General features: G+C 39.3%; 1 protein-coding gene and 1 long non-coding RNA gene across 4 annotated transcripts in view; both read right to left on the bottom strand.

Moving 5' to 3' along the window:
* The window catches only part of SLAIN1 (SLAIN motif family member 1), a 59,053-nt gene extending 54,358 nt beyond the window's left edge, over positions 1 to 4,695 (bottom strand). For 2 of the 3 annotated variants that reach the window (XM_040584323.1, XM_040584324.1), the window contains exons 1-2: positions 3,859 to 4,695; positions 635 to 774 (exon numbers count right to left, since the gene is read on the bottom strand). In XM_040584323.1, the coding sequence (XP_040440257.1) occupies positions 635 to 774; positions 3,859 to 4,343 (625 nt within the window). In that variant the 5' untranslated portion in view covers positions 4,344 to 4,695. Of the gene's footprint in view, positions 1 to 634; positions 775 to 3,858 lie in introns of those variants that run through there. The other variant, XM_040584325.1, reaches the window with a different exon arrangement.
* Positions 4,696 to 14,973: 10,278 nt separating this feature from the next.
* On the bottom strand, positions 14,974 to 26,940 carry LOC121082876. Its single transcript, XR_005826165.1, has 6 exons — positions 26,794 to 26,940; positions 25,238 to 25,327; positions 21,696 to 21,770; positions 20,267 to 20,375; positions 17,283 to 17,385; positions 14,974 to 16,339 (listed from the first exon to the last, which is right to left on the bottom strand). It is a non-coding gene; the product is annotated as an uncharacterized LOC121082876 (long non-coding RNA).
* Positions 26,941 to 26,971: the final 31 nt, after the last annotated feature.

The raw sequence follows: 26,971 nt of genomic DNA, 5'->3' as shown, positions 1-26,971 counted from the left end.
TAAAAATAATGCTGGCTGATATTTATTTAGATCAGAATTCAGCATGCCCAGATGTAACTACAAGTTCACTGGCACCAAATAGCCATCAGATTGATCCCAGTACCTGAGACTAATGAGAGCCCAAAAAAGTGGTGCCAGCAGTCAAGTTACAGCCCTTCTTGGTCTGTCCTACACTTAGCAATGTCCTGATACTACATTAGATGTGGACAAATATGTTTTTAAAAACATACATAAAAAGCACTGTGATAATTTTTGACTTTACAAAAACCCGAAAGCACTGTTTCTCAAATCTCAATAGAGGTATCAATATTAAAGTTAGCATCCAAGTTTTCCTGGCAAGAAGTCTGCTATTTTAAGCAATGGATGAAAACTCTCAAGTTTAGAAGACAAGAGTTATGCAGGAGAAAAAAAGGATTAATGAAGAAGAACACTGTAAAAAATGCATGATCACAAAAAAAATATTTCAAACAATTGTTGGCATTTATGTAGTGGAGGAAGACTTGAATACATAGGAAAAAACCTGCATGTTTGCCATTCGTAAAGCTTGCTAAACTGTGGAAAAAAGCAAACACAAGTGAAAAGCCAGACCAAAAATGCCAACTTACTAGTAAAGAAACTCAAAGAATAAGATTACCTTGTTCCAATCTAAAGCATAGGGAACGTTTTGCAGCCTCTATCTCAGGACTTGGATGATCCAGAACACGTCTGCACCACTGCAGAGGACTCAGTGATTTCTCTTGAGGAGTGAGAGTCTTGGTAGGCAAGACGTACAACCTTAACCAAAATACACACAAATATCAGCAAGATGCGCAATACTTAAACTTTTGTGTTCTTTCCTGCCCACTAATCATTTATAACAATGCAAAGCCCTACAGTATATCTAATAACAAAAGATATTCTGAAGTAGAAGAGTTCACATTACTTTTGTTTTCTTCTTTCCTCCTCAAAGTGGGTGGCAAAATATGAACTTTACAGTCTGGCACATCAAAACAAAGTTCAAGCAGGTTTCTCATAAAAATCTGCCATCTCATTACCACTATCTGAATTTCAGGACTGCCCCAAACTTCAAATGCATTAAGTGCTGTACACACACACACACACCAGAGATGCTATCAATCTTTCCCTATATATTTATCTTTATTGAAACCATCTAATTTCCAGTATTTGATTTTATATTTAAATCATAATTTCACTGTTATCTATTTCACTCGTTTACCTATAACAATTTAATCAACTTGTCAGAATGCTGATTACATTTAATTTTCATACAGAGTACCTCCTCCCAGATGAGCCGAATGTTGTACAAGTCAGATTTTTAAAGATTAAACATTTTCTGAGAAACAATGAAAATCCAATTCTGATATTCAATTCCAGCAGAAAAAAAAAGTGCAAGAAAAGCGAGCATATACGCATTATTCTCAGACAAGTGTAGGCAGCTAATCAGATGGTCAAGCACACTAGGAAGCCGAGTATCAAAGCAGATTTCATGGGGAAATTCTTGAAGCTGGGATCTGCCTTGCTGCTGCTGCCCTTGCAGATTAGCAGACAATGGTTCACCTGGGAAAGTGTAAATCTCCCAGGAAAGGAACTATTCTTGGCTGCGCAGCTCCCTGGCCTGACCGCCTCCGATCGATGTGGCTGCAGTCAAAAGGCTGATCCTCACTCACCATCACATGGGAAGTGCAAAAGGCAAGACCAAAAAAAAAAAATACAAAAAAGAACAGCTAGCAGTCTTTCACCTTTAGGGTTTTGGCTCAACAGTTAACAAAGTCCCTCAAGAGCAACTGTTCTCCAGCATCTGCCCCATCTTTGGGTTTTTTTCTCCTTTGAGTCAACCAGCACTCTGTCCAGCTCACAAGGAATAAATACCCTCACTGTGATTGCTCTCTCTTGGCAGTCCCTGCAGAGATCAACTACTGAATTTCTCTGAGGAGAGGACTCATTTCCCCTGACTACACATTTTAAAAAAGTGATACTGAGAAAAACAAAAACAACCCCCCAAAAAATAAGATGAAAGCTTTCAGCTTTCCTGTTAACCTGCAGAAGTACTTCAAAAGCTAAACATGTGACTGATGTGCAAAAAGCTGAACAGCAAAAAGAGGTCTGACTTGTCTGCAATGATGCCAATTCTACCTTTTTTTGGTAACTGCAGTTAAAAAAAAAAAGCAAAGGTATTTAAGGCCTAAAATTACTAATAATCAAGTAGGATATGCATTGGTCTTTGGCTTTCCAGATAGCAGGCTTTAAAGACTGACATTACAAAAAAGCCCCAAGTAGCTGGCATCACACAGCTGACCTCTCACGGACAATGGCAGAGATTTAGCCTTGAACCAAAAACGTTCAACAGCTAAAACAATTAGCTCTTACTGGAATAAATTTGTTAAAAAATCCCTGTCATGAAATTCTTTCTGTGGACACATAGATATGTGACATGAAGGTAAGTTCTGCCCCACCCCACCCCCAGCCCCCAAAGTATTCAGGATTGCTTCCAGGGGACAAATCAAACAGGAACACGAAATAACAATGACTGTCCACCACCCATAAACATAAACAGGGAAAACATTTTGGTTAACAGGATGGGATAAAACAAATTTGAGATTCCTTCATGTGAAGGTAAGTCAGGGGTTAGAAGTGATGTAAAATTTGATTCAAATCCAGACTGACAAGCCCCAAACGGCCCTGCGCAGGCTAACAGTACATACAATGAAACAACACTGACAAAAATTCCTATGCAATTTATTGATGATTCTTAAAAGCTATTTTCTGAAATGGCAATATGGTATTATTTGTATCATGAAGGACACAGAACCAGCATACAGGAGATATTTCCCATATTTAGACTGATTTTCAAATCCCTTCTCTTCTACCAAAAATAAGGATGTTTAAATGCGTCTCAGCTGCATTATACCGTATTTTATTCTTGGCTGGCCTGAACTTCAGCTAGATGTAAAAACCAGCCACATAAACTACACTGAAGCTTTCGCAGATACTGAAAACAGTTATTTCAAGATAAACAATATTTTATTACTGACACTTTAAAACAATTGAGCACGAATTATGTGTAACATGATTACACAGCCGATGTTTCCCATAGTATTCCAGCAGCATCCCTACAACGTTCGTCCACATTACTACGACAAGTTTTGAGACACCAAGATTACTTATTTACTTGTATCTCTAGCCTGTAATCTCTCTTCTGTTTGTTTTTCAGTGAGTGCCATCGTTCCCCTCGGTGATTTTATTTTCTGCTTTATTCATTCACTATTCATTCATGCTTTATTGACTATACTAGCACCCAGCCGTGCCTTCGGGAGCAACGTGGGCGCTGAAGATACACAACCACCCATTTGGATCAACGTCTAAAAGACAAAAGCCCTCCCAAATCCCTGAAGGTGGGAGGCAACTGGGCAGAGATTTTAGGATGGGGAGGCAGCGCTGCGCAAATAAAGGCTTTCCCGGCACAATTTCGCTATTTTTAATTCCTTATGTAAACAGGAGGCTGAAACTAGGCTGAGACCTGTCATTAAAGAGAGGCGATCCAACTCCGAGTGGGAAACGAGCACAGACCGCCCCCGCCCCGGCCAAGGGCGCCACGGCCGGTGCAGCCCCCACCTGCGCCTGAGCGCGGGCACGGCCCCCCCGCCGCAGGGACCGCACGTTTGGGGGGGGGGGGGAATGAAAACAAAAATAATTAATTTTTTTTTTAAAAGGGCAGATTTAAGTTTAAGCAGGAGATCAAGTGGATCGGAGTGGGCTGGGGGATGCTAATGGAGGCCTGGCGAGCAGCGGCGGGGCGAGCGCTGCGGGGGCTGGGGGGCCACGGCCACCCGCGCCGGGGCGGGGCAGGGCCGCACGTACCAGGTATCCTCGTCCTGCCCGCAGCCGCCGTCCTCCAGCTCCAGCACCGCCACCTCGTCCAGCACCGTGGCCGCCGCCCCCGGACCGCCGCCGCCGGGCTCCTGTCCGCCGCCGCCGGCCGCCGCCAAGCCGGGCGAAGGCTTGAAGTAGGCGAGGGGCTCCGGCGGGCCCAGCGCGGCGGCGCACAGCAGGGTGGGCACCGGGCTGGGCAAGCACGGCGCGGCCCCGCCGCTCGCCGCCGAGGGGGGACTGGCGGGGCGCAGCGCGGCGGCGGCCGGCGGCGGGGCCAGCAGCAGGTGCGGGCTGGGCGGGCCGGCGGCGACCGCGGCGGCGGCAGCGCGGCTGCGGAGCTGCTCGTTTTGCTTCTCCAGCTTCCGCACCAGCTCCTGCAGCTTCTTCACCTCCAGCTCGGCGCTGACGGCGGGGCCGGCGCCGCTCCCTTTCACCTCCGCCATCATCGCCGGCTTCAGCAAGGCAGCCTCCATCCCGCCGCCCCGCCGGCACCGCCGCCGGCACCTGCTCCGCCGCGCCGCCGGAGGGCAGCGCCCGGCCCCGCGGGCGGCGGGCAGACGGGAACGCCGGGGAGCGCCGCTGGCCGCGCTGGGGGCCCGGCCCGGCCCTGCGCTGAGCTGCGCCGCCCGCCCCGCTCGCCGCGCCTCCCGTCAGCGGCGGCGGGGACGCAGGTGGGATCCCCTCCCACTCCGGCAGCCGGAGCGCCGCGCACACGCACACGGCGGGAACAAAGAGCCGCCCGGCCGCCCCGCCATCAGCCCAGGGACGGGCGGCGGGGCCGCCTCCGCGGGGAGCTCCGCGGGCAGGCCTGGGGGCGGCGGGGCCGCCTCCGCCCGGGGCTTTAAACAAAGGTGCCGCCCCCCGCCCCCCCCCCCCCCGCCCCCGCGGGCTGGATGCGGCCCAGGACGCCGCTCCTCCCGTGAGCCGTGTAATTAGAGCCCGGTGGTGTCGGGTTTGTAATTATGCGGATTTAAAGTGTGATGGGAATGGGAATCACAAGTAGGGGCTTTGTTGGGCTTGAAAGGACGAATTCAGCCGAAAGCAGGCGGTTGTGGGTTTGTGCTGATTCTGGGAGTTTTGATTCACAGCGAGCAAAGCCACGTATTTTTAAAGATAACGTTGCTGGTGCAGCAGGAAGACGGAACCAAGCGTAGCAGAAAGCCACGTAACTACCTAAGGGTTTCTGTGTAGGAGAGCCCCCGAGATGAAAGACGCCCTTGTATTGAGATGGCTTCCTTTAACGCAGTCCACGTACGCAGGCGGGTTTGTTGCCTTCAAGTCTTGCACGGGTAATGTTCACTCCTTGTAGTGTTTTTACGTTGTCCTTCATCGCCCAGTGTCGAAAGAACCCGTTGCTTGTGTCCCTCCGTCGTGCCTGGTAGGTGAGCAGAGGTTTGGTGCTGCCCAGGGCAGCTCAGCCATCAATCACACAGCCCTCGCTGGGTGCGTTTCCCCCAGCTACGGCTGCAGGGGATGACCTCCTAACTTACCCTCCTGAAGTCTTTAAGCTCTGATATGAAATAGGGAACAAATCGCCATGAAGCATGTGAGTTCCTTCTCCCACCCACTAATAGCTCTAATAACTAATAGCACTAATAACACCCGCTAATAATAGCTGCCAGTTGGTCGCTGCCCAGTTCTTGAGCAGCAGCTCTAGGCAGGGTGGTCGCAGTGGCGGCCACCGCTGCCTTCATGGTGCTTTGTCGCTGCCTTGGGTTGCTTATGCAAGGGGGGAACAGACACTAATTCTCTCTTCAGGACATAAGTCAACTTTGAAGTCATCCAGCCTGTCACGGTTTTCTCTCTTTTGTTCAGTCTGGAAGCATTCTGCACATGCACGGGATAACGGCACTATTGTTCGTCTGTCTTTTAAGCTCTTTTACAGTGCAAATAACAACAACTGGTACTACAAGAGTGGCTGGAAAGGAAGATAGAGCAGGGAAGAGAGTGTTGACTTCCAGATAATGTAACTTTTTATCACTGAAGAGAACAAGTACAGCCCCCAGACACTTCTCTTGTGTCTCCTCTGTCCCTTTGGAAGAAAGAAGTGGAAAAAGTTGACAGTGTAAAAACTGTCTGGCCGCGATTCTGCCATGTGTCATCAAAGTGAGTAGCATGATCCAGTTTTCACTAGTACAGATAGCTGTAATTTTTTTTCCCATAAGTAAAATGAGAACTGAGTTTTTACATGTTTAGCCCCAGGCAAAAGGCGTATCTCTCAGGTTGTTATCACTAATAACAGCACTAGCCTCAATTCTTAGAAATGCATGTGCCGGTCCAGTAAGATTGTAAAGTGATAAAAAAGGTAATTAACAGTGTATGTAGCATCGAGTTTATTAGACATCGGTAACATACAATGAAAAAAAAGCCAAGAAGTTTATGGTAGTATCAGTGCTGGATCATGCAATGAGGCAGAGGAAATACTCAAAAGAGATTCAAAATGGAGGATTTACTTTCTTTCTTTGAACTAGGCAAGCAAAGTTATTTAGTGGGCCGAGAAAAAAACAGGAAATGATTATCTGATTTCTTCTGTTGCCAGAACAGGGACATGACAGTGTGTGGTCAGGATATTGCATCGTTAAAAAAATCTAACACAGGTACCAGTTTGGAGATACGTCAGGAGACACATTTGGAGAGATCCTAGAGCACCTAGCGTCATGGCAGATGATGCTACAGAATCGCCATGGAAATGCGTGCCCTCAGCTATGAGTGAAAGTAGTGCAAATTTCCAACTGCCTTCTACTGTTTGTGCCGCCTACACAAATGTGCATGCAGACACTTGTTTCAGAGCTGAGTTCCAAAGGAGAAAAAGGTTAGGGCTCAGCATAGTGCCCTAGCACGGGTAGAAAAGCTTTTCCAGGCAGTTCAGGTGAATTGATCACAACAGGCAGGATCAGGCTCGTTACACCTTGTCCCCAAGCAAGTGGTCCAGAAGGTTGGCTCTTCCTTGAGTGGGCCTGCTTTCAGCCTAGTTTCCATCCAGTAGTACGGGTAGAGAACAGATTAAACTTGTGCATGCTTTGACTAGCGGGCTCACCGTCATTGTGTGAGACCCTACCTTTTTTCCAGGCATTTCCTGAACAGGTGGATCTAGTAAAAGGTAAAAATGCATTTCACTGTGTTGTGTTTGTTGCCCTATTTTAAATGTACATGCAATTTCACTAACGATTTAGCTTCATGTAGAGGTACTGGCAGATAAACTGTGTGTTCCTGAACCATGATCTCATGATCTTCATGCTGGCCTGCTAGTCTTCTGCAAACAGGGTTTGAACATCTTAGTCATTAAAATATTTGACTAATTGTTTGATTTTTTAGAGCATAAATTATTCTTGTCCCAATATTGACATTACTAATAAATTGCTAATGAGCTCCATTCAGCAGGTGATGAGTTTGAACAACCCAGAACTTCATAAACTCTTTAGAAACCACTGTGAAGACTTGATGGCTCTATTTCTTTTTTTGAGGCATTGATAAAATGTGTTCAACACCAACCCCAAACATCCTAATGTGCCTGTGAAACCTGCTGTTGCTGAACCTGAGAAATTATATGCCCTAAATAAGTAGAGATCTACTATGGGGTGCTGCTTACATGGTATCCTATAATAGAAATTTCTGAATCAGTATAGTTACTGATAGGATCCCAATGCGGAACAAAGAAGCAGGAAGTCTAGTAATCCCATCTGCTCTTCTCTGGTAATAAGCCTGTTGCTTTATGCCGCAATAGCTGCAGGCTGGACCTGCCTTTCAGGCAAGCCGGTAAAGAATTAATTGCAGTAATCCAGTCTGGGCTATACAAAAGATGCATTACAATAAGGTCAGAGCATGGACAGTAAACTCCAAGTCTGGTGAGATTATTTTAAAGTACAGTTCCAGTCTGAAAAATGACTGTGAAATTGGTTTTATAAAAATAGAGCCACTACCGTACCAGCAGAAGTCCATCTTTAACAAAGACTGGGTAACTTTGTAAGGAAAATATCTCGGAAATAAGAAAAATATTGAGGCATTTTCTCCAGCTTTCAGAAATCGCTGAATTGGGACATCTGGAGCGTTTATTTTGATAGCCACCAATGCGTAATAATATTACCATTTTCTGAGCCCCATTTTTAAATCATTTAAACATTAGAACTCTACAACACCCTGTGGCAATTAGCGCTGCAATTTAATTATGTATTGTAAGAAAAAAACCCTTTCCTATTATCTACTTTAAATCTGCTGCCTAGTAATTTAATTGGATGTCCCTTAGTTGTGCTTTTCTGAGAAAGGCAGAATGATTAATCATTCTCTATTCAGCTTCTCTTTGTCATTCATGACTGCATAAAACTCGGTTACTTCTCTTCCAAGCTGACAAGCCCTAATTTATATAGCCTTGTCCCTACAGAAGTTGGGCTGAATGCTGAACCTCCCCTTGTTTGTCTCCCTCCATAATGAAAACTGAATTTTGTATTCTATTGTTTCCTTTCTGTTAATACTGTATGTTTTCTTATGTCACGATAGCTTAGGGAAAGACGGTGAAAATACTTGTGAATCCAAATATACTGAAAAAAAATCAGTTTAACCAAAAGCATATTGGCTCTTTCAGAAACACTTGTATATTCATGAGCATACCTTGCTTTAAAAAGCTGTATGGACTGTCCTCCAATATATCATACATATCCAGATGCTTCTATATTCAGATATTTATGATAATTTGTACAAATCAGCTTGACAGAAAATGAGACTAACTGAAATATAGTCCCCCAGAGCAGCTTTTGTGTTTTTTCAAGACTGATGTCCCAGCTGATGCTTCTAATTTGTTTGGCACCGAGCCTGCTTTGAATGATGGGGCAAACGCCTGTGAGAAGTTCAGCAATGACACACTTGAGCTGCTGTAGAGTTTTTGCATGGATACTACCTGGTCCCAGCAATATGTTATTGTTAAGTATAAATTTGCTCTAAAATATTTGAGCAATTAAACGTTTTCCTGGAGTTACAGCATGGATTCATCATTCTTGATGTCTCTTGCAAACATCTCGACTTCTTAGATGTTGCTAATTTCCTGCTAATTGAATTTCTTTTTTTGTTATACGGTTACCTTTTATAAACTACCATGAGTCCTGGCTTTTTCCTTATTGAATTAATATTAAATTGAAGTACACTGTAATCACTGCTAGAATAGATTTTCTATAGGATCAAATCTAACATTGCAGCATTTTTTGTGAGCCCCAGCTGCTCCACAAAATCAGCATTTATGATATGCAAATATACTGTCTATGCATTAAGCTTAGAGTCTGCTAGTTTGTAGGTCCGTCTAGACAGAACTATCCCTAACAGCTCTAATTTGACGTTTTTTTATTTTATTTTGACTCATCAATTCCATATCAAATCACTCTGGCTTTCAAAGGCATTAATCACTTCCCTTCCCTATAGACAGAAAATATCAGCCTGGATCTTACAAATCAGGATGGGTTGTTTGTTCCTAATGAGTCTTCACTGAGAACAAAGACTAATTATGCTTTCAAATAAGCTTGAACCTTTGCATTGTCTCCAGTATACAAGTATATTGGAGAGTATAATTTCCTTCACAGAACCTTACCACTGATGAATAAGAAGAAGGAGAAGGTAGAGGGGCAGATGCGGAGTTCAAGGTTGTTAATAAATGAATTGATAATGTTACAAGGTTTTGAAATAGCAGCTAGACCGTTTGAGTGTAAAATGCTGATGACCGTAATGACAGAAGTACGGCTTCTCTCCAGGAGGCTAAAAATCCATGACATTCATTTTGCCAAGAATCCAGATTTCAGCTTGATTTGTCTTTGGGGAACATTGGACATTGACACATGAAAAATGGCTTATTTCATGATGACGTGAATATACTGGAGGGTTCAATTAATTCTGGGTTTTTTTTTTTCCTCTCTCTTTTTTTTTTTTTCTCTACTGTCATCTTTAGTTTTCTCTATCTGCATACAGTGGGAGAAGGAGATTCAAGAAATTGAGGAGCTTTGCCATAAAGTGGAAAAAAATTATTGTCCATGTTAGCAGCTCCATCATATGGATAACTAAGTGATTTTTACAGTTTGCAAAGTTTTACTAAGTATAGGTCAACAGACTGAATGCTTTATGATACTGTAAAATGTCTTAGAACTCACCATGTTAAAAAACTAAACAGTAATATGCTTAGCATTGTTTATATCACATATGTAGGAAAATCTAAATATTACAAAACCCCCTCGGTCCAGCAGTAAATAGGTTTTTCAAGGAGGCACATCTGAGCAGCACCGATACCATGTCAAAAAGGCATGGGAAGTTTGCAGTTGCTTGGAAGGGTTTTCTTGTATCAAAGTGGGTGTGTTAAATTTTCAAATGGGGAATGGTTTAAAAAAACGTAAGTGACTGATCTCTCATCCAAGTTCAGTTTGATCAAGCAGAAACCTTTGCTGAATATCCAGAACTGCCCATGTAATTTGTTTTTGTGATTTCTTTTTCCCATTCAGTATGCAAAAACCTGCCCTTGCCCTATGTATAACCCACTCAGTCACAAAAGATGAAATAAATTGCAAAGATACCTATAGAGGGGAATTTAAGTACAGTTAAAAAACTTAAATCCAAACTCGTTTTCCAGACCCTCTCTTCTATATACTATATAACTTACAGAGTGCTTGACATCTTTTCTGCAACAGATCATTAGACCAGCGTAGAAACCTCTGCCATCCCTCCTGCCTTGCCAGGTCTCCTGGCTCTGGGTAGTGGCGGATTTATCAATCTTTCTGTCTGTGAGTCCCATTTGTCCATTCTGCAGGTGTACAGCCAGCGTCAGACACAGCTCCAAGGCTGGAGAGCTGATCTGTAATCTGCCCATTCTGGGACAATCTGGAAATAGAAGTGCAGTGCAGCAAAGGCATTTTTTGAGTACACGCACTGGATCGATGAAGGGTGTATGAACATGGTATTACAAAAAGAGCATATTCATCTTAGCTAGATCTTTTAGTCGTGTTTGTTCCAATTTCATTATGAGAGTAAAAGTCCCTGCTAATTCCACTCCCCTGTTTCATTTATGTTGCTACCGAGGAGATACTGTTTCTGGATTAGAAGGCAGGGATGTTTTTAAACAGTCCTGGTGATTTCCAAGTTAAAAACCAGAAATCGAAGTTCTCAAAGCATGTGTTCACCTCTGGCTGTCTGAGATGTCTCACACTAGAGTGGAAGAGACAAAAAATACTGCTACTTCCCTGCTTTCCTTCTTCAGCTTTGCACAGATGTGCCAAAACTGATATGCTTGCTCCCATGCAGAATTTTGTTGTGAGAAAGCTGATATTTTGCTACAAAAGGCTTTACTGTTACTTTTAGTTATCAACTAGTTTGGTAAACAGATAAAAGCAATGTTCAAATGTATCAATGCTATACTTCTGTGGATTTCCCAAATATTAGTTATTTTAGATATTTGGCTGTTGGAGATTATAATGCCACAAGTATGGTTAGCTGGTTTCTCATTCTTCATTCCAAGTTTTGAACTACATATGGGGATAACATAATTCAAAGTTACATGAGTGGGAACTTCCTAGATAAACCAGAAGATGTGAAGATACACCAGCGTTTTGTGGAATATTCATCTTAAAGTCAAGTTTGACTATTGCTTTCAACGGCACCACTATTTATGCCAACACTATTACTTTTTAAATTCCTGTTCCCAGTTTTCAAAATCACTGACTCTACCTGTCCTTAATTGGTTTCTTTGCATAATTCTTTTATCCTTTTCTTATTTTTTTCTCCTTTTTCTGGGTTTTTTTTGGGTATTTTGACATGTGAACACTACTCTCTGCCCCTCCCCCCCCACACCCACACCCTCCTTAGGAAAAGTACCTTGAATGCTAGAAAAATGTTGCCTTTTCTTTCCAGAAATTATTCTGTTGGTTTTGTGGGTTTTTTTAATAACTAGGTAGTTTTAAAATGTTGGCTGCCCGTTGTTCTGACCACAACGGCTGTCTAAGCTCCCTTAACAGATGTCTGGTGACTGCATAGCAATGCCAGGACTCAAGACAAGTGCTTTTGACATGAGTATACTCAGATATTGACTCTTAACAGGATAAAACTAACCAGTTTACCAGTTTTAAATACTGACACAGGCTATGAGACTGTAGCCGTCAATTTATAACTGACACAGTTATAAAAATGCCACAAAACCAGTACATTTACAAGTAGTTTGCTTGGAAAGGGAGGTGAAATCTGAATTTTGCTTGAGCCATTTACACAGGTGCAGCAGTACCACCCAGAGGCCACTGCTGTGCTGGGCACTGCACAAACAGGAGTCCGCTCCTGTCCAAAAGAGCTCAGAGACTGGAAAGGCAAAGATACTAAGGCTTAGAAGAGATCATCATATGAAGACATTTGTAGTACTCTCAGATGCAAACCCCCAAAATTCTGCTCCGTTACCATCCTATTTCAGCCAAATCTGAGCGCAGACAACTCCTCTAATGTTGCTAGAAAGGAACATGGCATTAACAGAGATAAACAGAGAATCATTCAGACTGCTTTTAATTATGAATTAGACCACTCAGATGAGATGGAGAAATTCCACGATCTGGTCTTTGCTCCCAGGACTGTCTGTGTTTTCTATTCAGCAGTCATTCCTGAGGGGTCAATAGGCACACAGTGAATGTGCAGGCAGTGCAGCTATCCTGTGGGTCGTGGGCCGTAAGGATCCACCCTGCAACAGGTCAAGGAACATGGCAAAAACCTTAATGGGAACATCTATTTATTCCACATACCAGCCTGTTCCACTGTGTTACATGACTTAGTTAAAACATAGGTATGTTGGGGGAGAAATTGAACTTGCCCCCCTCACTTTCTGGGCCAGTGATCTGTTCAAAGAGGAGAACACCATCTCCATGATTTTAAAAGGCAGTAGTTATCAGGAAATTTCTGAGGAGGTTTGATCTTGGCAGTGTGTGTCAAACATGTTTTGAGATTATCTGCAGATTCTTGTCCCTGAAATGCATGGAATGTTTCTAAATCCCAGTTTTACTGATGCAGGAGATTAGAGCTGAGTTGCTCAGACCAGGCAAAGCACAAAACAGGACAGTAGGCCTTGGAAGTCAAAGAAGGAAATATCTCATGGGTTTAAAATGTCAGTGATTCTTCATCCATTAAGCATCTAAACAGAGTTGACCATCTCAGCCTTTGGCACATCAAGCCTACCTAAGTATCTTTATCCTTTCTCTTTATGGAATGAAGAATGTCTCTGCGGTTGTGATGCTGTGAAAAACCCCCGAGGTGTTTCAGTGCAGCAGAAGGGAGAAAAGGAGGCTACATTTCTTCCTCGTAGTCTGACACCAACTTGACTGGAAGCTAAAACCACCTTCTGGTGTAACAGAGTAGGTACAGTGAGCAATATGCAAGTATGATCAGAAAGCAAAACCAGCCAGGAAAGCAGATACATTTCATTCTAAACAAGAGGATTATGTTAAAGTATTAAGGCAGCCAAGGGGAGCAGCAGAGTTCTGACCTATATATATCCAGAGTAAATAAACTGAACATGTGAAACTACCACAACACAACCCACAACTCCATACCAAGGAGCAAGGAATAAATCTGACCTATTGAATAAAAACAAGCCCGCTTTGATGTTGACCAGTTCTTTACAAGCCTAGCTAAGGAGGCTGTATGAAGTAATGGAGGGCATGACTTGCCAAACTCACAGAGATGTTTATTTCAAGAGGAAGAGTATGACAGGACAATGTTACAGATGTTTGTCACCCTATTTCAAGCACTGCTAGGGAGGGGATGCTCAGGCTGAGTGTTCTGTAAGAACCTACACAGGGTACAACAGCATATATTAATACAGCAGAGCTGTTCTTGTGGCATTCTTGGTTCATGTAAATACCAGTAGCTTTGAAGCCATCTACATGTTTGAATACATCAACATTTATTATATGCATTATTTCAGTCCTTTCCTCCTATTACTTGATTCTCCCCCCCTGTAGAGCTATGCCCCAGCTTTGAAGAATAAAGTATCCATTACACACTGAAAAAATGGGCCTGATGAATCACAAAACCCCACATAATTTAGTACATCATCCCTCAATACAGCTTTTTGGTCTAATTTAATGCATTATTGAAGATAGCACATTCATTAAAACAGCTGCCAGCAAACTGTTCATTTGGATTGTTTAATGGAAGCACTAGTCAAAGAGAAATAAAACACCACATGCTAATGATATGCAAAAAGGACAAAAAACAATTAAGTTTTGATCCATTAGTATTGAGATGTTAATATGATTTTTTTTTTTTTTAATGAGTACTGCCGTGCCGGCTTTTATATGGTAAATATCAAGCATCACAAAAGTGGTGTTTCTTTTCAGCAAACTTAAAACATATAATAAAAAATAACAAAAAAACCCACATGGCAAAATTACCAGGGCTGTTCAGCAAGGATGAATTAATGAGCACAGAATTATTATTTATTGTTTCTTATTGCTACTTCTCTGTCAGTGAGCATTTAAGTAGCAGATATTTGGATCCAGAGTTTGCTTCTGTTCTCTAGTGGAGTGAACTAAAATTTCTCATCCCTTCCCACACTAGATAGTCCTGGATTCTAATGTGCTAGCTTAAATGAATATCTAACATCTGCCATTGTAAGTGAGCCTTAGCAATAACTGTTGGCCTCTGAACAGGACCAAGTCTGTGACACCATTACTTTTCTCTACCTGTTGTGCAAGTCTTATTGCTTCCTGGGGAAGCACAGGGTAATAACAAGAATAGTTTAACTGTAATATGTCGTCAGCAGGAGACACACACCAGAAAAAATATCTATACTAACGGGTTTATTTAAAGTACTGCCTTTAGTTTATAAAGAATTTTCATAAATTTAACAAAACAGTCTATTGTTTCATGGCTCCTTTGTATATCAGTCTGAACATCCTTTAAGCCAGGCAAGACAGATTACATCATTATTCAGCTGCAGGCCCAATGGTTTAAATTAGACACACATCCATGTGCAAACTACTGAATGTGCAGACAAAGAGAGAAATTTTGGCTGGGACAGCCATTCAACAGTCTAATATTAATCTGTGGCTTTGGCACTTTCCCCTTTCTAAGCTCTTGCTCAGGTCCAGCAGTCTTCAAGCACTCTAGCTTTGTCATGGTAGTATCTATGAAGTCCTTCTAAGCTGAGATGTAAGGGAGAAAAATCACTTCTGAATAACCATGTTCTAAGCCATTTCATGGCAGAGACTAGTAGTCAACACCTTTGTTTGTCCAGCAAACTGCTGAACTATTTATTATCTTAGGCAAATAAGGCAGGTAACAATTGAGTGTTGCAGAAACATAACAAAGCATGAACTCTTCTTTCAGTTTGTATACTTCAATGTGCATACACTGTCCAAAAGGAAAAAAAAAAAAATGCTTTCACTGTAGGCTCAAAGGAAGGAGTTTATCTGCCCTAATGCAGACGTCTAGAAATCTGAGCTATTCACTCCAGGTTCCTTTGCAAACCACGTAAAGTAAGATGTACATTCAGAGCGTGGTTAACATCATGGTAAAATAGATGTTTGCAATCCGAGCAATTGAATCGCTTCCTAAAAATGTTTACTACTCTGTATGACTCTGAAAGCAGAATAGATCAAGTAACTTAAAAGTAGATATCTACATTGCAGATGTTTAAATTTAGGCAAGATGAATCCATCCAAGGTGTTTAGATATTCAGTTTAATAAAGTAGGAAAGATAAATACAACAACATAATGTCATGCAAAGTATGTATTTCATGATTTCATGGCCACTATTAAGTGTGCACTTCTTAAAAAAATGGTAATACAATGGTTACCAGAATTACAAACACGGAGCAAGATGCTTCTAATTAAAACCCTCTAACAATTTTTGTCTAGAATCCTACTAAAGTAATAGAGATGCATTTTCCAAAGATTATTTGTTCCATCTTAATTTTATCATTTAAGTTACTTGGGAAGAATCTTCCTCTGGAGACTGATGTCTTTTCTCAGAGGTACATAGTGAACCCACCTCACTCTGTATGAAAACAGTAGTTTAAACTGAATAGCTGACTTTTAAATGACTAATCTTTGATGCAGTCAATCCCATTCATGTTATATAGGGATAACAGATCTTTATATCTGAGATGTGTTTTCAGTAAAGAGAACACAGCTCCTTCAAAACATACATGTAGGTATGTCCTTCTGTTCAGAAAATTTCAATAAATTTTTAGTTTTACATACAGTTTAGCAGTTTCACAGATCTGATGAATATACTGAACAATATCTTATTTTACTTCCTGGCATGTGTGTATGAAAAAGCATCTAAATTATCATAAATTAATTCCTTTGGGAAACATGCAGTAGAATAGAATTTAGAGTATTTGTTCCTAGCAATAAAATTAATCATTTTCCATACTGGTTTGAATTAACAGGCCAATACTCTTAACTAAACACTCGTGGAACTTCATTATCATTCTTTCTGTATGTCAAAATTAGTAGATCCATTTTTCTGCAAGAGAGAAAAGATTGATCAGAAATGCCAAGCAAATCAGTATTCTCTAAATGTTACACAAAGAACCTTTAGATCAATTAATTTTTTTAGAAAATCTACCAAAGTCTGACTGTCCCATCTTGTCATTTGCTGAAATAAGATATGTCAATTAATAATGCTTATTATACAGTCTTTGGTGTGTCTTCCTACAGTTTTATAACTGTCACAATGACTTAATTTTAAAATCTGATTCATTGCAAAATTCACCTCCCATCAAATTTTGCAATGGCATAATAACACAAAGTATATCAGAACATTTCATCTACATTTCCATTTGTCTTTATCTGGTACAGAGGTACTGGTTTGTAGTATATAGCGTATAATTGCTGAGAAGACTTAAAATCTAGCAACTTCTAGAAAAATTAATAAAACAAGAGCTTCATTCTTCACTGCCATGCACATTTGTTTACTTGCTATGTTCCTCACAAAGGTAAGAATGGTACTCACAGGATAATATTTTCATTATGATTTAATAGGTTTTGTACCTTCTCTTCATTAGTCTCAACTACATTAGATGAAAATACCTCTGAACCCTGGCTTATTCATTTCAGTAGAACAGCCTGATTCTCAGATGACCTTGCAATTTATTCTTGTCACTTCCAGGGCAAGATGCCATTGCTTTGCTGTAGGTGCCTCCATTGACTGCATAGGTAGGACTGAACAGATTACAATGAGATCTTAAGAAATCTCCCTCACAGGTACAGAATAATTATTGTGTCTAGAACCTGGGGTTGGATGTCACCCTAATCAACCCAGTCTTACTGAATAAAATAGTTTGAAAAAGTTTGAGTACACAGAAATGAGCAAAAGCAACAGCTGTGTTGTAATACATTGGAGTTATTTGAATATTTTTTTCTACATTGTTTTGCTTATGTTCAGTATAATACATCTTGCATCTTACCTTTAACTTTGGAATAACAAGGCTCACAATGCACAGTTTGTCTGTAAATCCAAATGCTGTCTCCTGCTTTCAAATCTTCCAGTGGTCTTTTACATACTTCACACTTCAACACACAAGTAAAAGTAACAAGAAAAATTAAAATGAAATGCTTCTCTAATATTCATTCCTAGCATGCTGTCATTTAGGAAGTAAGCAACCCAGATCATAATACGGGTTATGAGTACTGCAATATCATCAAATCTTAGCTCTGAAAGGGTAGTTTTAATGAACAGTAAATTAGACATCTGAATATCTCACCTTTAGACATCTAAAAATCAGATACCTAAGTCTCAACTGGTTCTGTAGGTTCTCATTATACTTACTAAACCTTTCCTTCCCCCAGACACTTCCAAAAGGTGCTTTCTGTGTCTTAAAGATTTATTCTAAAATAAGATTATTCACCCTTTTGAGATCCTTTTGTTTCTTCATGGAGTAAAGGAAGCATGATCAGACTTAATCATCCAACTTCAAGTAGATCTTAAAGAATCTAAATGTGCTTATTTCAAAATATTTTGTGACACTTGACCATTAACTATGTCTCCCAAGACTGCAGAATCTGGACAATGCTTTCAAAGATGCCTCAACAAGCTAATTTTTGAGATAGAGAAGCATTGCCCATGTTTCACATAGGAATATACACAGATACACACAGAGGTTGACTTCCCAAAATCACAGGGAAAGCCTACAGTGGATCAAAGAGCAAAGTAATTATTTGTATAAACCAGAATCTTGACACCCAGATCATCCTGGTTTTTTGTTGTTTTTTTTTTTTCCCCAGTCTAATAAAAGAATAGTACATTCCAGTTTCTTTGGATATTTTATCCTCTGATAAGTGAAAAGCAGCATTACTTTTACAGTGCAATTCAGTAACCAAATTGCCAGTCATCCCAGAAAGGCTGTGAGCCTTTCCGTAATTTTCATGATGGCTGTCTATTCAGATAAATTTGGACTGAAAATCTTTATTAAAATTAACAGTCTTACCCAGAACATCCCTTTGCAGCTAAATGAATAAAGAAATTCTGTGATGTCAACACCACAGATAACAACACACAAGGCAGTGTAAACTAGTAGCTCCAGGATCCAAACAATATGCAATTGCCTTATGTTACACATGCTTATTAGGGCTAGTATGAATTTGCAACTGAGCACGCAGTATTGATTAGTATAACATGTTAAAGTACTAGACATTTGTTTGTTTGTTTGTTTTACATAACTATGCTTTTTCTATATCATTTCTACATAAGCTGTTAATATTAGGGTACTATTAAAACAGTCTGCTCTCTTACTCATTTTATGTTTCCTGGTATAAATCAGCAAAAGGATGAGCATGCTTTCAAAGCTTTGATTACCAAGATTAGCTAGCATGTTTGTACAGAGAAAAAACCCTACAGTTTGGATTATTTACCCACGTAACTTTCAGCATATACCTTTATAAGGAAACAAAGACCTTATACTGCTGTCAGCTACATGCAAATCTATAATGGATACAGGGTATTTGTAAGGAGCTAAATGAATATTAATGATGAGAAATTGCACTACTTAGCTAAATGCATAACCGCAAGCATGAACCACAGACCTACATTAGTTGTTTAATTTTTTGCCAATGCTTTCATAAATGTGTAGTTACACAAAACTTAGGCTGAATTTTGCTAGCCAGACAGGTCCCCACTTGGGAATAGGTAGCAAAAAGAATATAATTTAAATAATAAGCTTAAATATTTAACAAATAATTCAGCCAATACCAACATATTAATAATCCTAATTGCATAAAAAGCCCATTCCTCTTTATGTGGGTTGATCTATCTAAAAGGAATGCAAGCGAACCAGATTTTGTATTTACTTGCAATAATAGTATTGAGGAGGTATTACATAGTGATTTCTATGGAAGAAATTGCATTTCTAGTGCTCACAGAGCTCAGAAAGTCCGTATGAGACAAAAAGCATATGGAACATCATACATGTTAGGTACAACCTCAGTGCTCTATTCTGCTCTGAGTTACTTTTCGGGCAGTAACTGTGTAAAAGGACTGCTGTCAGAAGCAGAAGTAAAAGCTATGCAAGACTGGGCAGAAAAAATGAGCTATGCTAATGCAGTGATTTTGCCAAGTATTGTTTGTTAGAACAACAAACTGTGTGGAGATGCAAGCAGAATTAATACAAGTGAGGCAGAAAGAAAACAGACTAGAGAGCTCAATGCTGGTAGACATATCCTGAGAAAAATTTAAGAGCAAATTTTAGGCTGAGGCTTAGGATTTGGAATGACAAAAAAAAAATTCTGCTGTGCTTTCATTCTTGTTAGTATCAGGGAAAAATAATTACATAACCTTTATTAAATAAGACTGTGGCAAAGACATATCCAATTTCAACACTATTTTATTGTACAGCAGAAACTACCCATAAGACCCAAATTTTAACCAAATCTTTGGTGACAGTGGGTAAAATTATTTCACCTCTATGGCTCAAATACTTCTTGCTAATGCCTTTGGCACAAGCCATGGTTTTAGATGTCACTTAATCAGAAACATCTACAAAACTTTGTAAAAAATGAAATAGAAAAAAAATCTCCAATCTGAAGAAAGTGTAAGTAGGATATATTTCACTATATCAGACTGGAAGTGTGTATAACTGAAGGCCTATAAATGGGTAGGACATTCAGGATACGTTCCACTGCATCATTTATCCTCCTTGTGGTTGCAAGAAGGAAGGAGAGGCAGGGAGAGGGAGAGTAGAGGAGGAGACAGAGATGGAAAGAAAGAGGAAGGGATTGTGTAGAGGTGAGAGAGAGAAACTAGTATTTCCCCCATTAATCTTCTCCAGTGTGCAAGCCTTCATCTTCTCCCAGGTGGAGAAGGCCTAAGGCCTGAATATTCTCTTATTATATATGTAATATAATGTCGGTATTACATTCAAATTATATTTCTTGGTAGCAGGTGAAATCTTCTTACCTTGAAGCAAGTCGAATGACAGCAAATTTGCAAGGCATCTAAGATCATTTTGGCATCGATGCCCAAGGGCTTCCTGCAGTATGTACATATATCTTTTCCAATTATACTCCTGTGTATATAATATAACATCAGCTGTCAGAAAAAAAGCTACCACTGAAATCTCAAGGAGAAAATTGATAGGCCTAGTGCAGTACATAGGAAAGACAGGTGTACTGTACAATGGCCACAAATGGAAAAATGTCATGTGTGTATTCCTTCCATTCTAGTTGACAGGTGTAATATACATGCTCCTGTGATGGGCAAATTGCTGAGCATAATTATCAAGTAGCAAAAATACCTTGATAGAAAGAATGGTCTTCTTTGATTAACTGAATGATCTCAAATAGTAATGAGACCATACTAAAGCTGCTGAATGTCTGGGAGCATGTATGCTAAATGGGAATGAAGTGGAGGGTAATGATTTTAATGTTTTAATCACAAAAGTAAATTGGTAGTTGAATTTAAATTGCCATCATTTGATCAGTCTGATATAGAATCTCCCCTATGTTGTTGAAGTGCCTGAAAATACTTTTAATTTTCTGCACTGCAGAGAGAAATCCTACCTTCATGGCAGTGGTACTGAACACATGTAGAGAACAGCCTACCTCATATTCATAACAATAATATTAAAAAAAAAAAAAAATCTCAGCTCTTTTTGTATTCTTATGTGATGATCTGTACTTTCTCTAGATACAACTGCTGGTATTGGTTTCACACCACAAAATCAACTGCTTTTGGTCCTTTCCACTCAATGATAAACCATTGTACTAATATTTAATCATTCCCAGAGTTCCTTATACTTACGCTGGAAAGGGTAAGAGTTTTTCTGATTTGGTATTTCTGAGTAATGGAGCTGTCCAAATTATCTGAACTGAAAATAGTGGGCACATTTAATTTTTTTTTTCCCCCTGTGAAGTAAGATATTACCGATTGAGCAAATATCCTTTTTATATTTGGGGATATCTTAACTGATGTGAAAACATGGAGTTTTTAACAGCATTGTCATGTAACCCTATTCCTCCACATCTGTACCTAAAGTTGGTCATTATAGACACCATTCTCAGAAAGGAAGACAATTTCAGCAGAGTAAGCAGCTGCCCAACTGAAAAACTTACAGAACCATGAAGCCAACTCTATCACTTAAGGCATTGGCTATTGTTTCTATAGATATTTCAAAAGTGTCAGCTGTGACAAGCCTAACATAATATTAGGCTGCTGAACTGTGGTAATGATTTGATGGCAAGATCCCACAGAAAGGGAGCTCTGTATGAAAAGCTGTCTGATGAGCATAATCATGACTTCCACTGCTCTCTTTTGTCTGAACGCTTGAATGCTTATGCAAAATGTCTGTGTCCTTTAATACTCTACAATGTTATTAGTGTGTACTTACCGATCAGAAGTAGAGTAAACAGTTCTGATAGTATTTCCAGTTATATTTTCTTCATAGGCACCATATGATGATTTGCTGTGAAGCAGTGAGTGCACAGAAATCACTGAACAGTACCTTTTATTTTTAAAGGTTTCACTACAGTGATGATAATATGCAAATTAAAATAATGTAACATGCTTGTAATAAAATTTTAATACTTGGTGGTGAGTTCTTTTTCTGTATTTTCGCAACCATTAAGAAAAATATATGAAATAAAAAAACATCAATTAGAAAGACAGTGTCCTTAGACTGTGTTCTGTTGTTGAATGATTCTTCAACATTTCAAAATTAAATCCACAAGCCCATTGAGCAAAATCTACATGACAGTATTGGGTTTGCCCATGTTGATATCCCAGCCTAAATAATACATATCAGGAAATGGTGACACATTGCATTTTTTCCCTTCCCCCCCCCCCCCTTCATTACTTCTCAAAGGGTTGTCAGCCCAACAAAATTACAGCATGTCCCTAGAAGTGGAGTAAGGGCCTTTATAATACAGGCTGTTCAACGTGCAATTTGAGTTCACTACAGTAACTGTATTGTTCCTTGTATCAGAGTAGGGAGGAATATACTGAATTTAGAACTGAATACAGTTGATTAACTGCCAGTTTTGTTTGCATGGAAGGGATGAGCATGTATTGTGACAGCTGAAGAAGTCATATTGCCACACATTTTGAACATTTCTGAACTGATTCAGCTATCCTATTCCTCCAGAAATTAATAAGGTATATGGTAATTATTACATGTTTTGTATCACTCTTGAATAATATTTAGCAATGTTAGGAACAATATTTTATAGTCATGTGTATTTGCAGAACATGTCTTTTTTAAAGGTAAGTTACAACAGACCGGTAACATGCATGTGTAAGGTGTTACACAGCCCAGATACACTTTTCTACGTACCTGTCTTTTGTAATGTGTATATGTCTTATCTGATTTATATGCAACATGAAAATATATTAAAATTGAACAGTTACTGAGAAGCTTAAATGATAAATATGTTTTATTTATGTTTCATAGAACATAACATTATGATTGCTATTCAATAGTAACGTGGCAAACCTGGATTTGGCCAGGTATCTCTTCAAATGAATGCCCAGTGCTGCATTCGCATTTCAGGCAAGAGGGAAATAAGCTTACTAAGTGGAAAAGCAAAGTGAAGTGAAGTGATTGCCTTTTGAAAGAGTTTTTCTGGCTATTTTTCCCCCGACGAAGCTAGATGTGCCAAACACATGTCACAGAGTGGAGTATATTGATGGTGCAAGTGCCTAAGGTTTCTTGCTATAGTGAAAAGTGGCATAGGAATATCACCTCTCTATTCCTATGAGGTACGGGCCCGTTTGTGCTTCTTTTTGTTTTTAAGCTTATTTCCCCCAAATCTTCCATTTAACTCATTGTATTTAGCTGCAGAATCTAGTGCTGAGTCAGGCTGACATTTCAAGTGGTTAAATCAGGGTTGAGATGAGGGCAAAGTGAGTACTGTGCATTGCACACTCAACATAATACGGGTATTTAGATGCAGCATGCCTGAAAATACACTGTTTATCTTATAGAAAGTATAATGTATACAGAAAAACACTTTCCTCAAGTGTCCTAGTGTAGAGAACAGTGTCCCTTGGATTTTAATAACTGGCTAGAGTATTATGGTTGAAATACAGAAAAATATATATAACAATATCTTTAATTTTTTTTTACTGTATAGAACAAAAAACTATGAAGCTAGAGCAAAAATATTTCTGAAACGTCAGTTTCTAGTCTTGCCAACAGAAAATGTGAGGAAACTCAGAACCTTTCCAAATAAATGCATAGTCTGACAGCTTGACAAAACACTAAGTAAAAAACTGAGCCACACTGCAACCTGAGAACTGATCAAGTCCCTTCTTTCAGTTCATATCACCCACTCCTTTACTTGCTAGGGTTTGACTTGTTTATACAGCAAACTACTCAACAATAAATACTCTGTAGAACCTATTACATAAACCCTGAAAGAATGACCTGCAAAGATCATTCATTTAGTAAGCTTTCATAAATTAAATTGGGATTAGAGCTTCAGGTAGGGGATATACGTTTTGTCAAGTGTAAGGTAACACTGCATATTGAAGCATACTCTCTGCACTGCCATTCTTGTATTATTGTTTGTGTTTTTTCAAAGATAATCAGAATATTACACATCAGAAGCTGTATGTTTGAAAATGATACAAAATGCTAATTAATTTTTGTGTTGAATATTCATTTTGAGTCTTAAAACTGCATGCTGTTTGGATATTCTTTTATTCTGAGCCAATTTATGGGCTTGGCCTTCAAGGACATGCAGAAATTTTGAAATACACAAATTTCACCTGCACTGCAACCTCCTACAGGAAATGTAAGAAAATGAGAGGTCAAAGACCCAGTGCCCAGTCACATCCACACCGAGGCTCAGGTGTGCATAAGCTTAAGGACTGGGACGTTGGCCATAGTTTCCATGACGTACCAGACTGTGACTGCTATTTTCCCTATTAGTAAGGCTCAACAGAAGATTTCTCCTCTCTCTTCCATGTCATCAGCCATGGCTCAGGCAGTTCACAATCAATATACATCAATATAACATCATACATATAGGAATATGTCTTTAAAAAAATCCTGTCTACCAATAGAACATCATATGTATAGGAATATGTCTTTAAAAAAATCCTGTCTACACTAATACTGAGTTAATCCACATAGGTGGGTGGGTTGGTGCTGGAGAGGTTTTCCTAATCCAAAAAAGTCTTTCATTCAAGAATTATATATTGTAATTTTTGTTGTTATATTTCTTAAAAATATATTTTGACTGTGAAGAAAAATATATTGTTTCCTTTATCTCAGTGATTTTCTGTTACCAACAGACCTGATGTTTAGCTAGTTCTACTAAATATCCCTACATCACATTTTTTCACTCAGATTTGCAATGTGTGTGCTTGTAGAGACAGAATCCAGCTAGAGCAAGAGTATTGCAAAAGAAATGGTTTATAAAATCATTTGTACCCGGTCAAAACATCAGAAACCCATGTTACAGTTTCAGTGATTGGGATAAGAGATGATAGATGTGTTCAGATTAATCTCATATAGTTTTAGGAACTGAAGACACTTGAGTGAAGAGCGTAATGTTTTCCTTACAGCCTCGGCAAGAATTAAGCTGCCTGAGAGCTCAGTGTGTCTAACATGCAGGAAATGCCATTCCTCTATTGATTATATAAGAATTCTGGCTTAACTGCTTTCTTAAATTTCATGCCTCAGCTATATCTCAAGCTACACGGGGTATGTCTTGTGCTTCCCACTCTGTGCACTGGAGCTATGGTTTGTGGGCTTTTATGCGTGGGATCCTAGAAGCAGAATTTGGAAGGGGGCTGGCGTAATTCCAGAGCCCAGTGTGAGGTTTCTAAACATCCCTGAAATTTCTTGCATAAAGATGGTTTCTCTTAATTTTTTTGCAAGAAATAGCACTTTAGACATTACGGTTCTCAATTCATTGTCCACAATACCTGGTCTTTCTTCCACTGTCACTGGAGTAGTTTGTTTCTGGGAGATTATTTGGAGACCTTGGTGGATTTTCATATGCTTGCTCAGTTACCCTAAAAAAAACCAGAAACCACACAAAAAGAAAACAAACACTTTTTAGAAATAATTTTCAACTACACAGCTTTCTGTTACACTTACAACCATAAATGTAGAAGCTTTGGCTAGAATGAGTAGATAAAATAAACTTAGCTTTTTCTTACTGTCGTTAAATAGAAAGTAATGTAATCACTGACCTAAAATTTTAAGTCCTCTTGTTTATGCTTGTAGATATATTTATATCAGAAACTTCATCTAACTTTAATTGAACTTTCGTTTCATCAAGGTGCCCACTGAGGTTTTCAACTGTGCGGTAAGGTAATGTCTCAGTGGTTGATAGAATTATGCATTTTCTTGGCAATATTCTATAATGTTTTATTCTTTTACTATATTTTAGTTTCAAGTTTTCTTTTTTTTGGATATACTACAGTTATGGTTTTTTTAGAAATGACTAGCTAAACAGATACATAGACTCTTACTTCAAAAAGCAGATTACGATTCAAGAAAAAGAAACCTTGTCTCCTGCAGTTTTCCCTGCCATAAACATGACATGCAACCAAACATAAAAATAAACCTTGTTAGACAAAATATAGGATTGAAGTAATAAAGGTTAATAATGTTTTTGATGATTTTACAAAGCAGCTCAGAGAAAGGCTGCTCTTACTTGGTTCTGCCAAAGGTTATATTCTGAAAGAAGTTGATGATTATAAGCCTTAACTCAGAGTTTGTGCTGCAGTTTGATTTTTCTCAGTGAGCTTGCCAAGGTCTGAACCTTTGCTAAACGAACCTTGCTCAGTCCTGGTCACTGTTTTGTATGCATAGCATGTTGCATGAAACAGCACTGTATTGTGCTTGACTCCTAATCTTGCAGGCCCCCTTTCAGAACTAAAAGAGAAACTCATTCACCATAGATACTCAGTACGTGGTTCTCTGGTCAGACTGTCAAATGGGACTGCTAGTATAAAAGTATTTTATATTAAAACAATAGCAAAACTGCTTATGTATACAGATAGTTAAGTTCTTCCTCTTCATTTAGATATACAGCTAAATGAAAGACTCAAAAGTTACCATCAGAATGGTGCCTAAAAACGTAATACTAACTCCACTTTAATTGACCAAAAGGGATCTTAGTTTTTGCAAATAATGAAAACTCACAGCAGTGAAACTTTTTAACTAGGAATGTGTTTCCTTATATTTCTTTGAGATGCTAACATCTGAGTTCACAAAACACCTAGATAAGCACAAAAATACTTGACTACAAGAGATTATAGGTTTGAGTCATTGCTTATTATTAAAATACTTGCAGCTATATTGTTTTATTGGTTAATCAGGCACATTTTAGAAATAATACAGATATATTAGTCAAGTTATGGAAATTGTGATTACTTTTATTAGGAATTCACATTTTCTGGTACCACACTAAACAGCTACAACTCTTGATATTGGCTTTTTAAATTTTAGAGAACTATGAATTGAGTCTCACCGTTTTTTACTTTGGTCATCAGCAGACTTTACTTCAGTGTGATCACCAAGGTCCTTATCTCTGTGAAAGTGAGAAAACCCTCAGAATTAATCAAATTATATAATTCAACCTAAACTTATTAAATAGTTTGAATTTTTTATGTTGAAGAAGAAAAATATTATATGCATTTCACAAGGAA

This window comes from Falco naumanni, chromosome 2, assembly GCF_017639655.2.
Source record: "Falco naumanni isolate bFalNau1 chromosome 2, bFalNau1.pat, whole genome shotgun sequence".
Taxonomy (NCBI): Eukaryota; Metazoa; Chordata; class Aves; order Falconiformes; family Falconidae; genus Falco; species Falco naumanni.
Note: the sequence above shows the minus strand (reverse complement) of the source record. Positions and strands in the feature narration are given on the sequence as shown.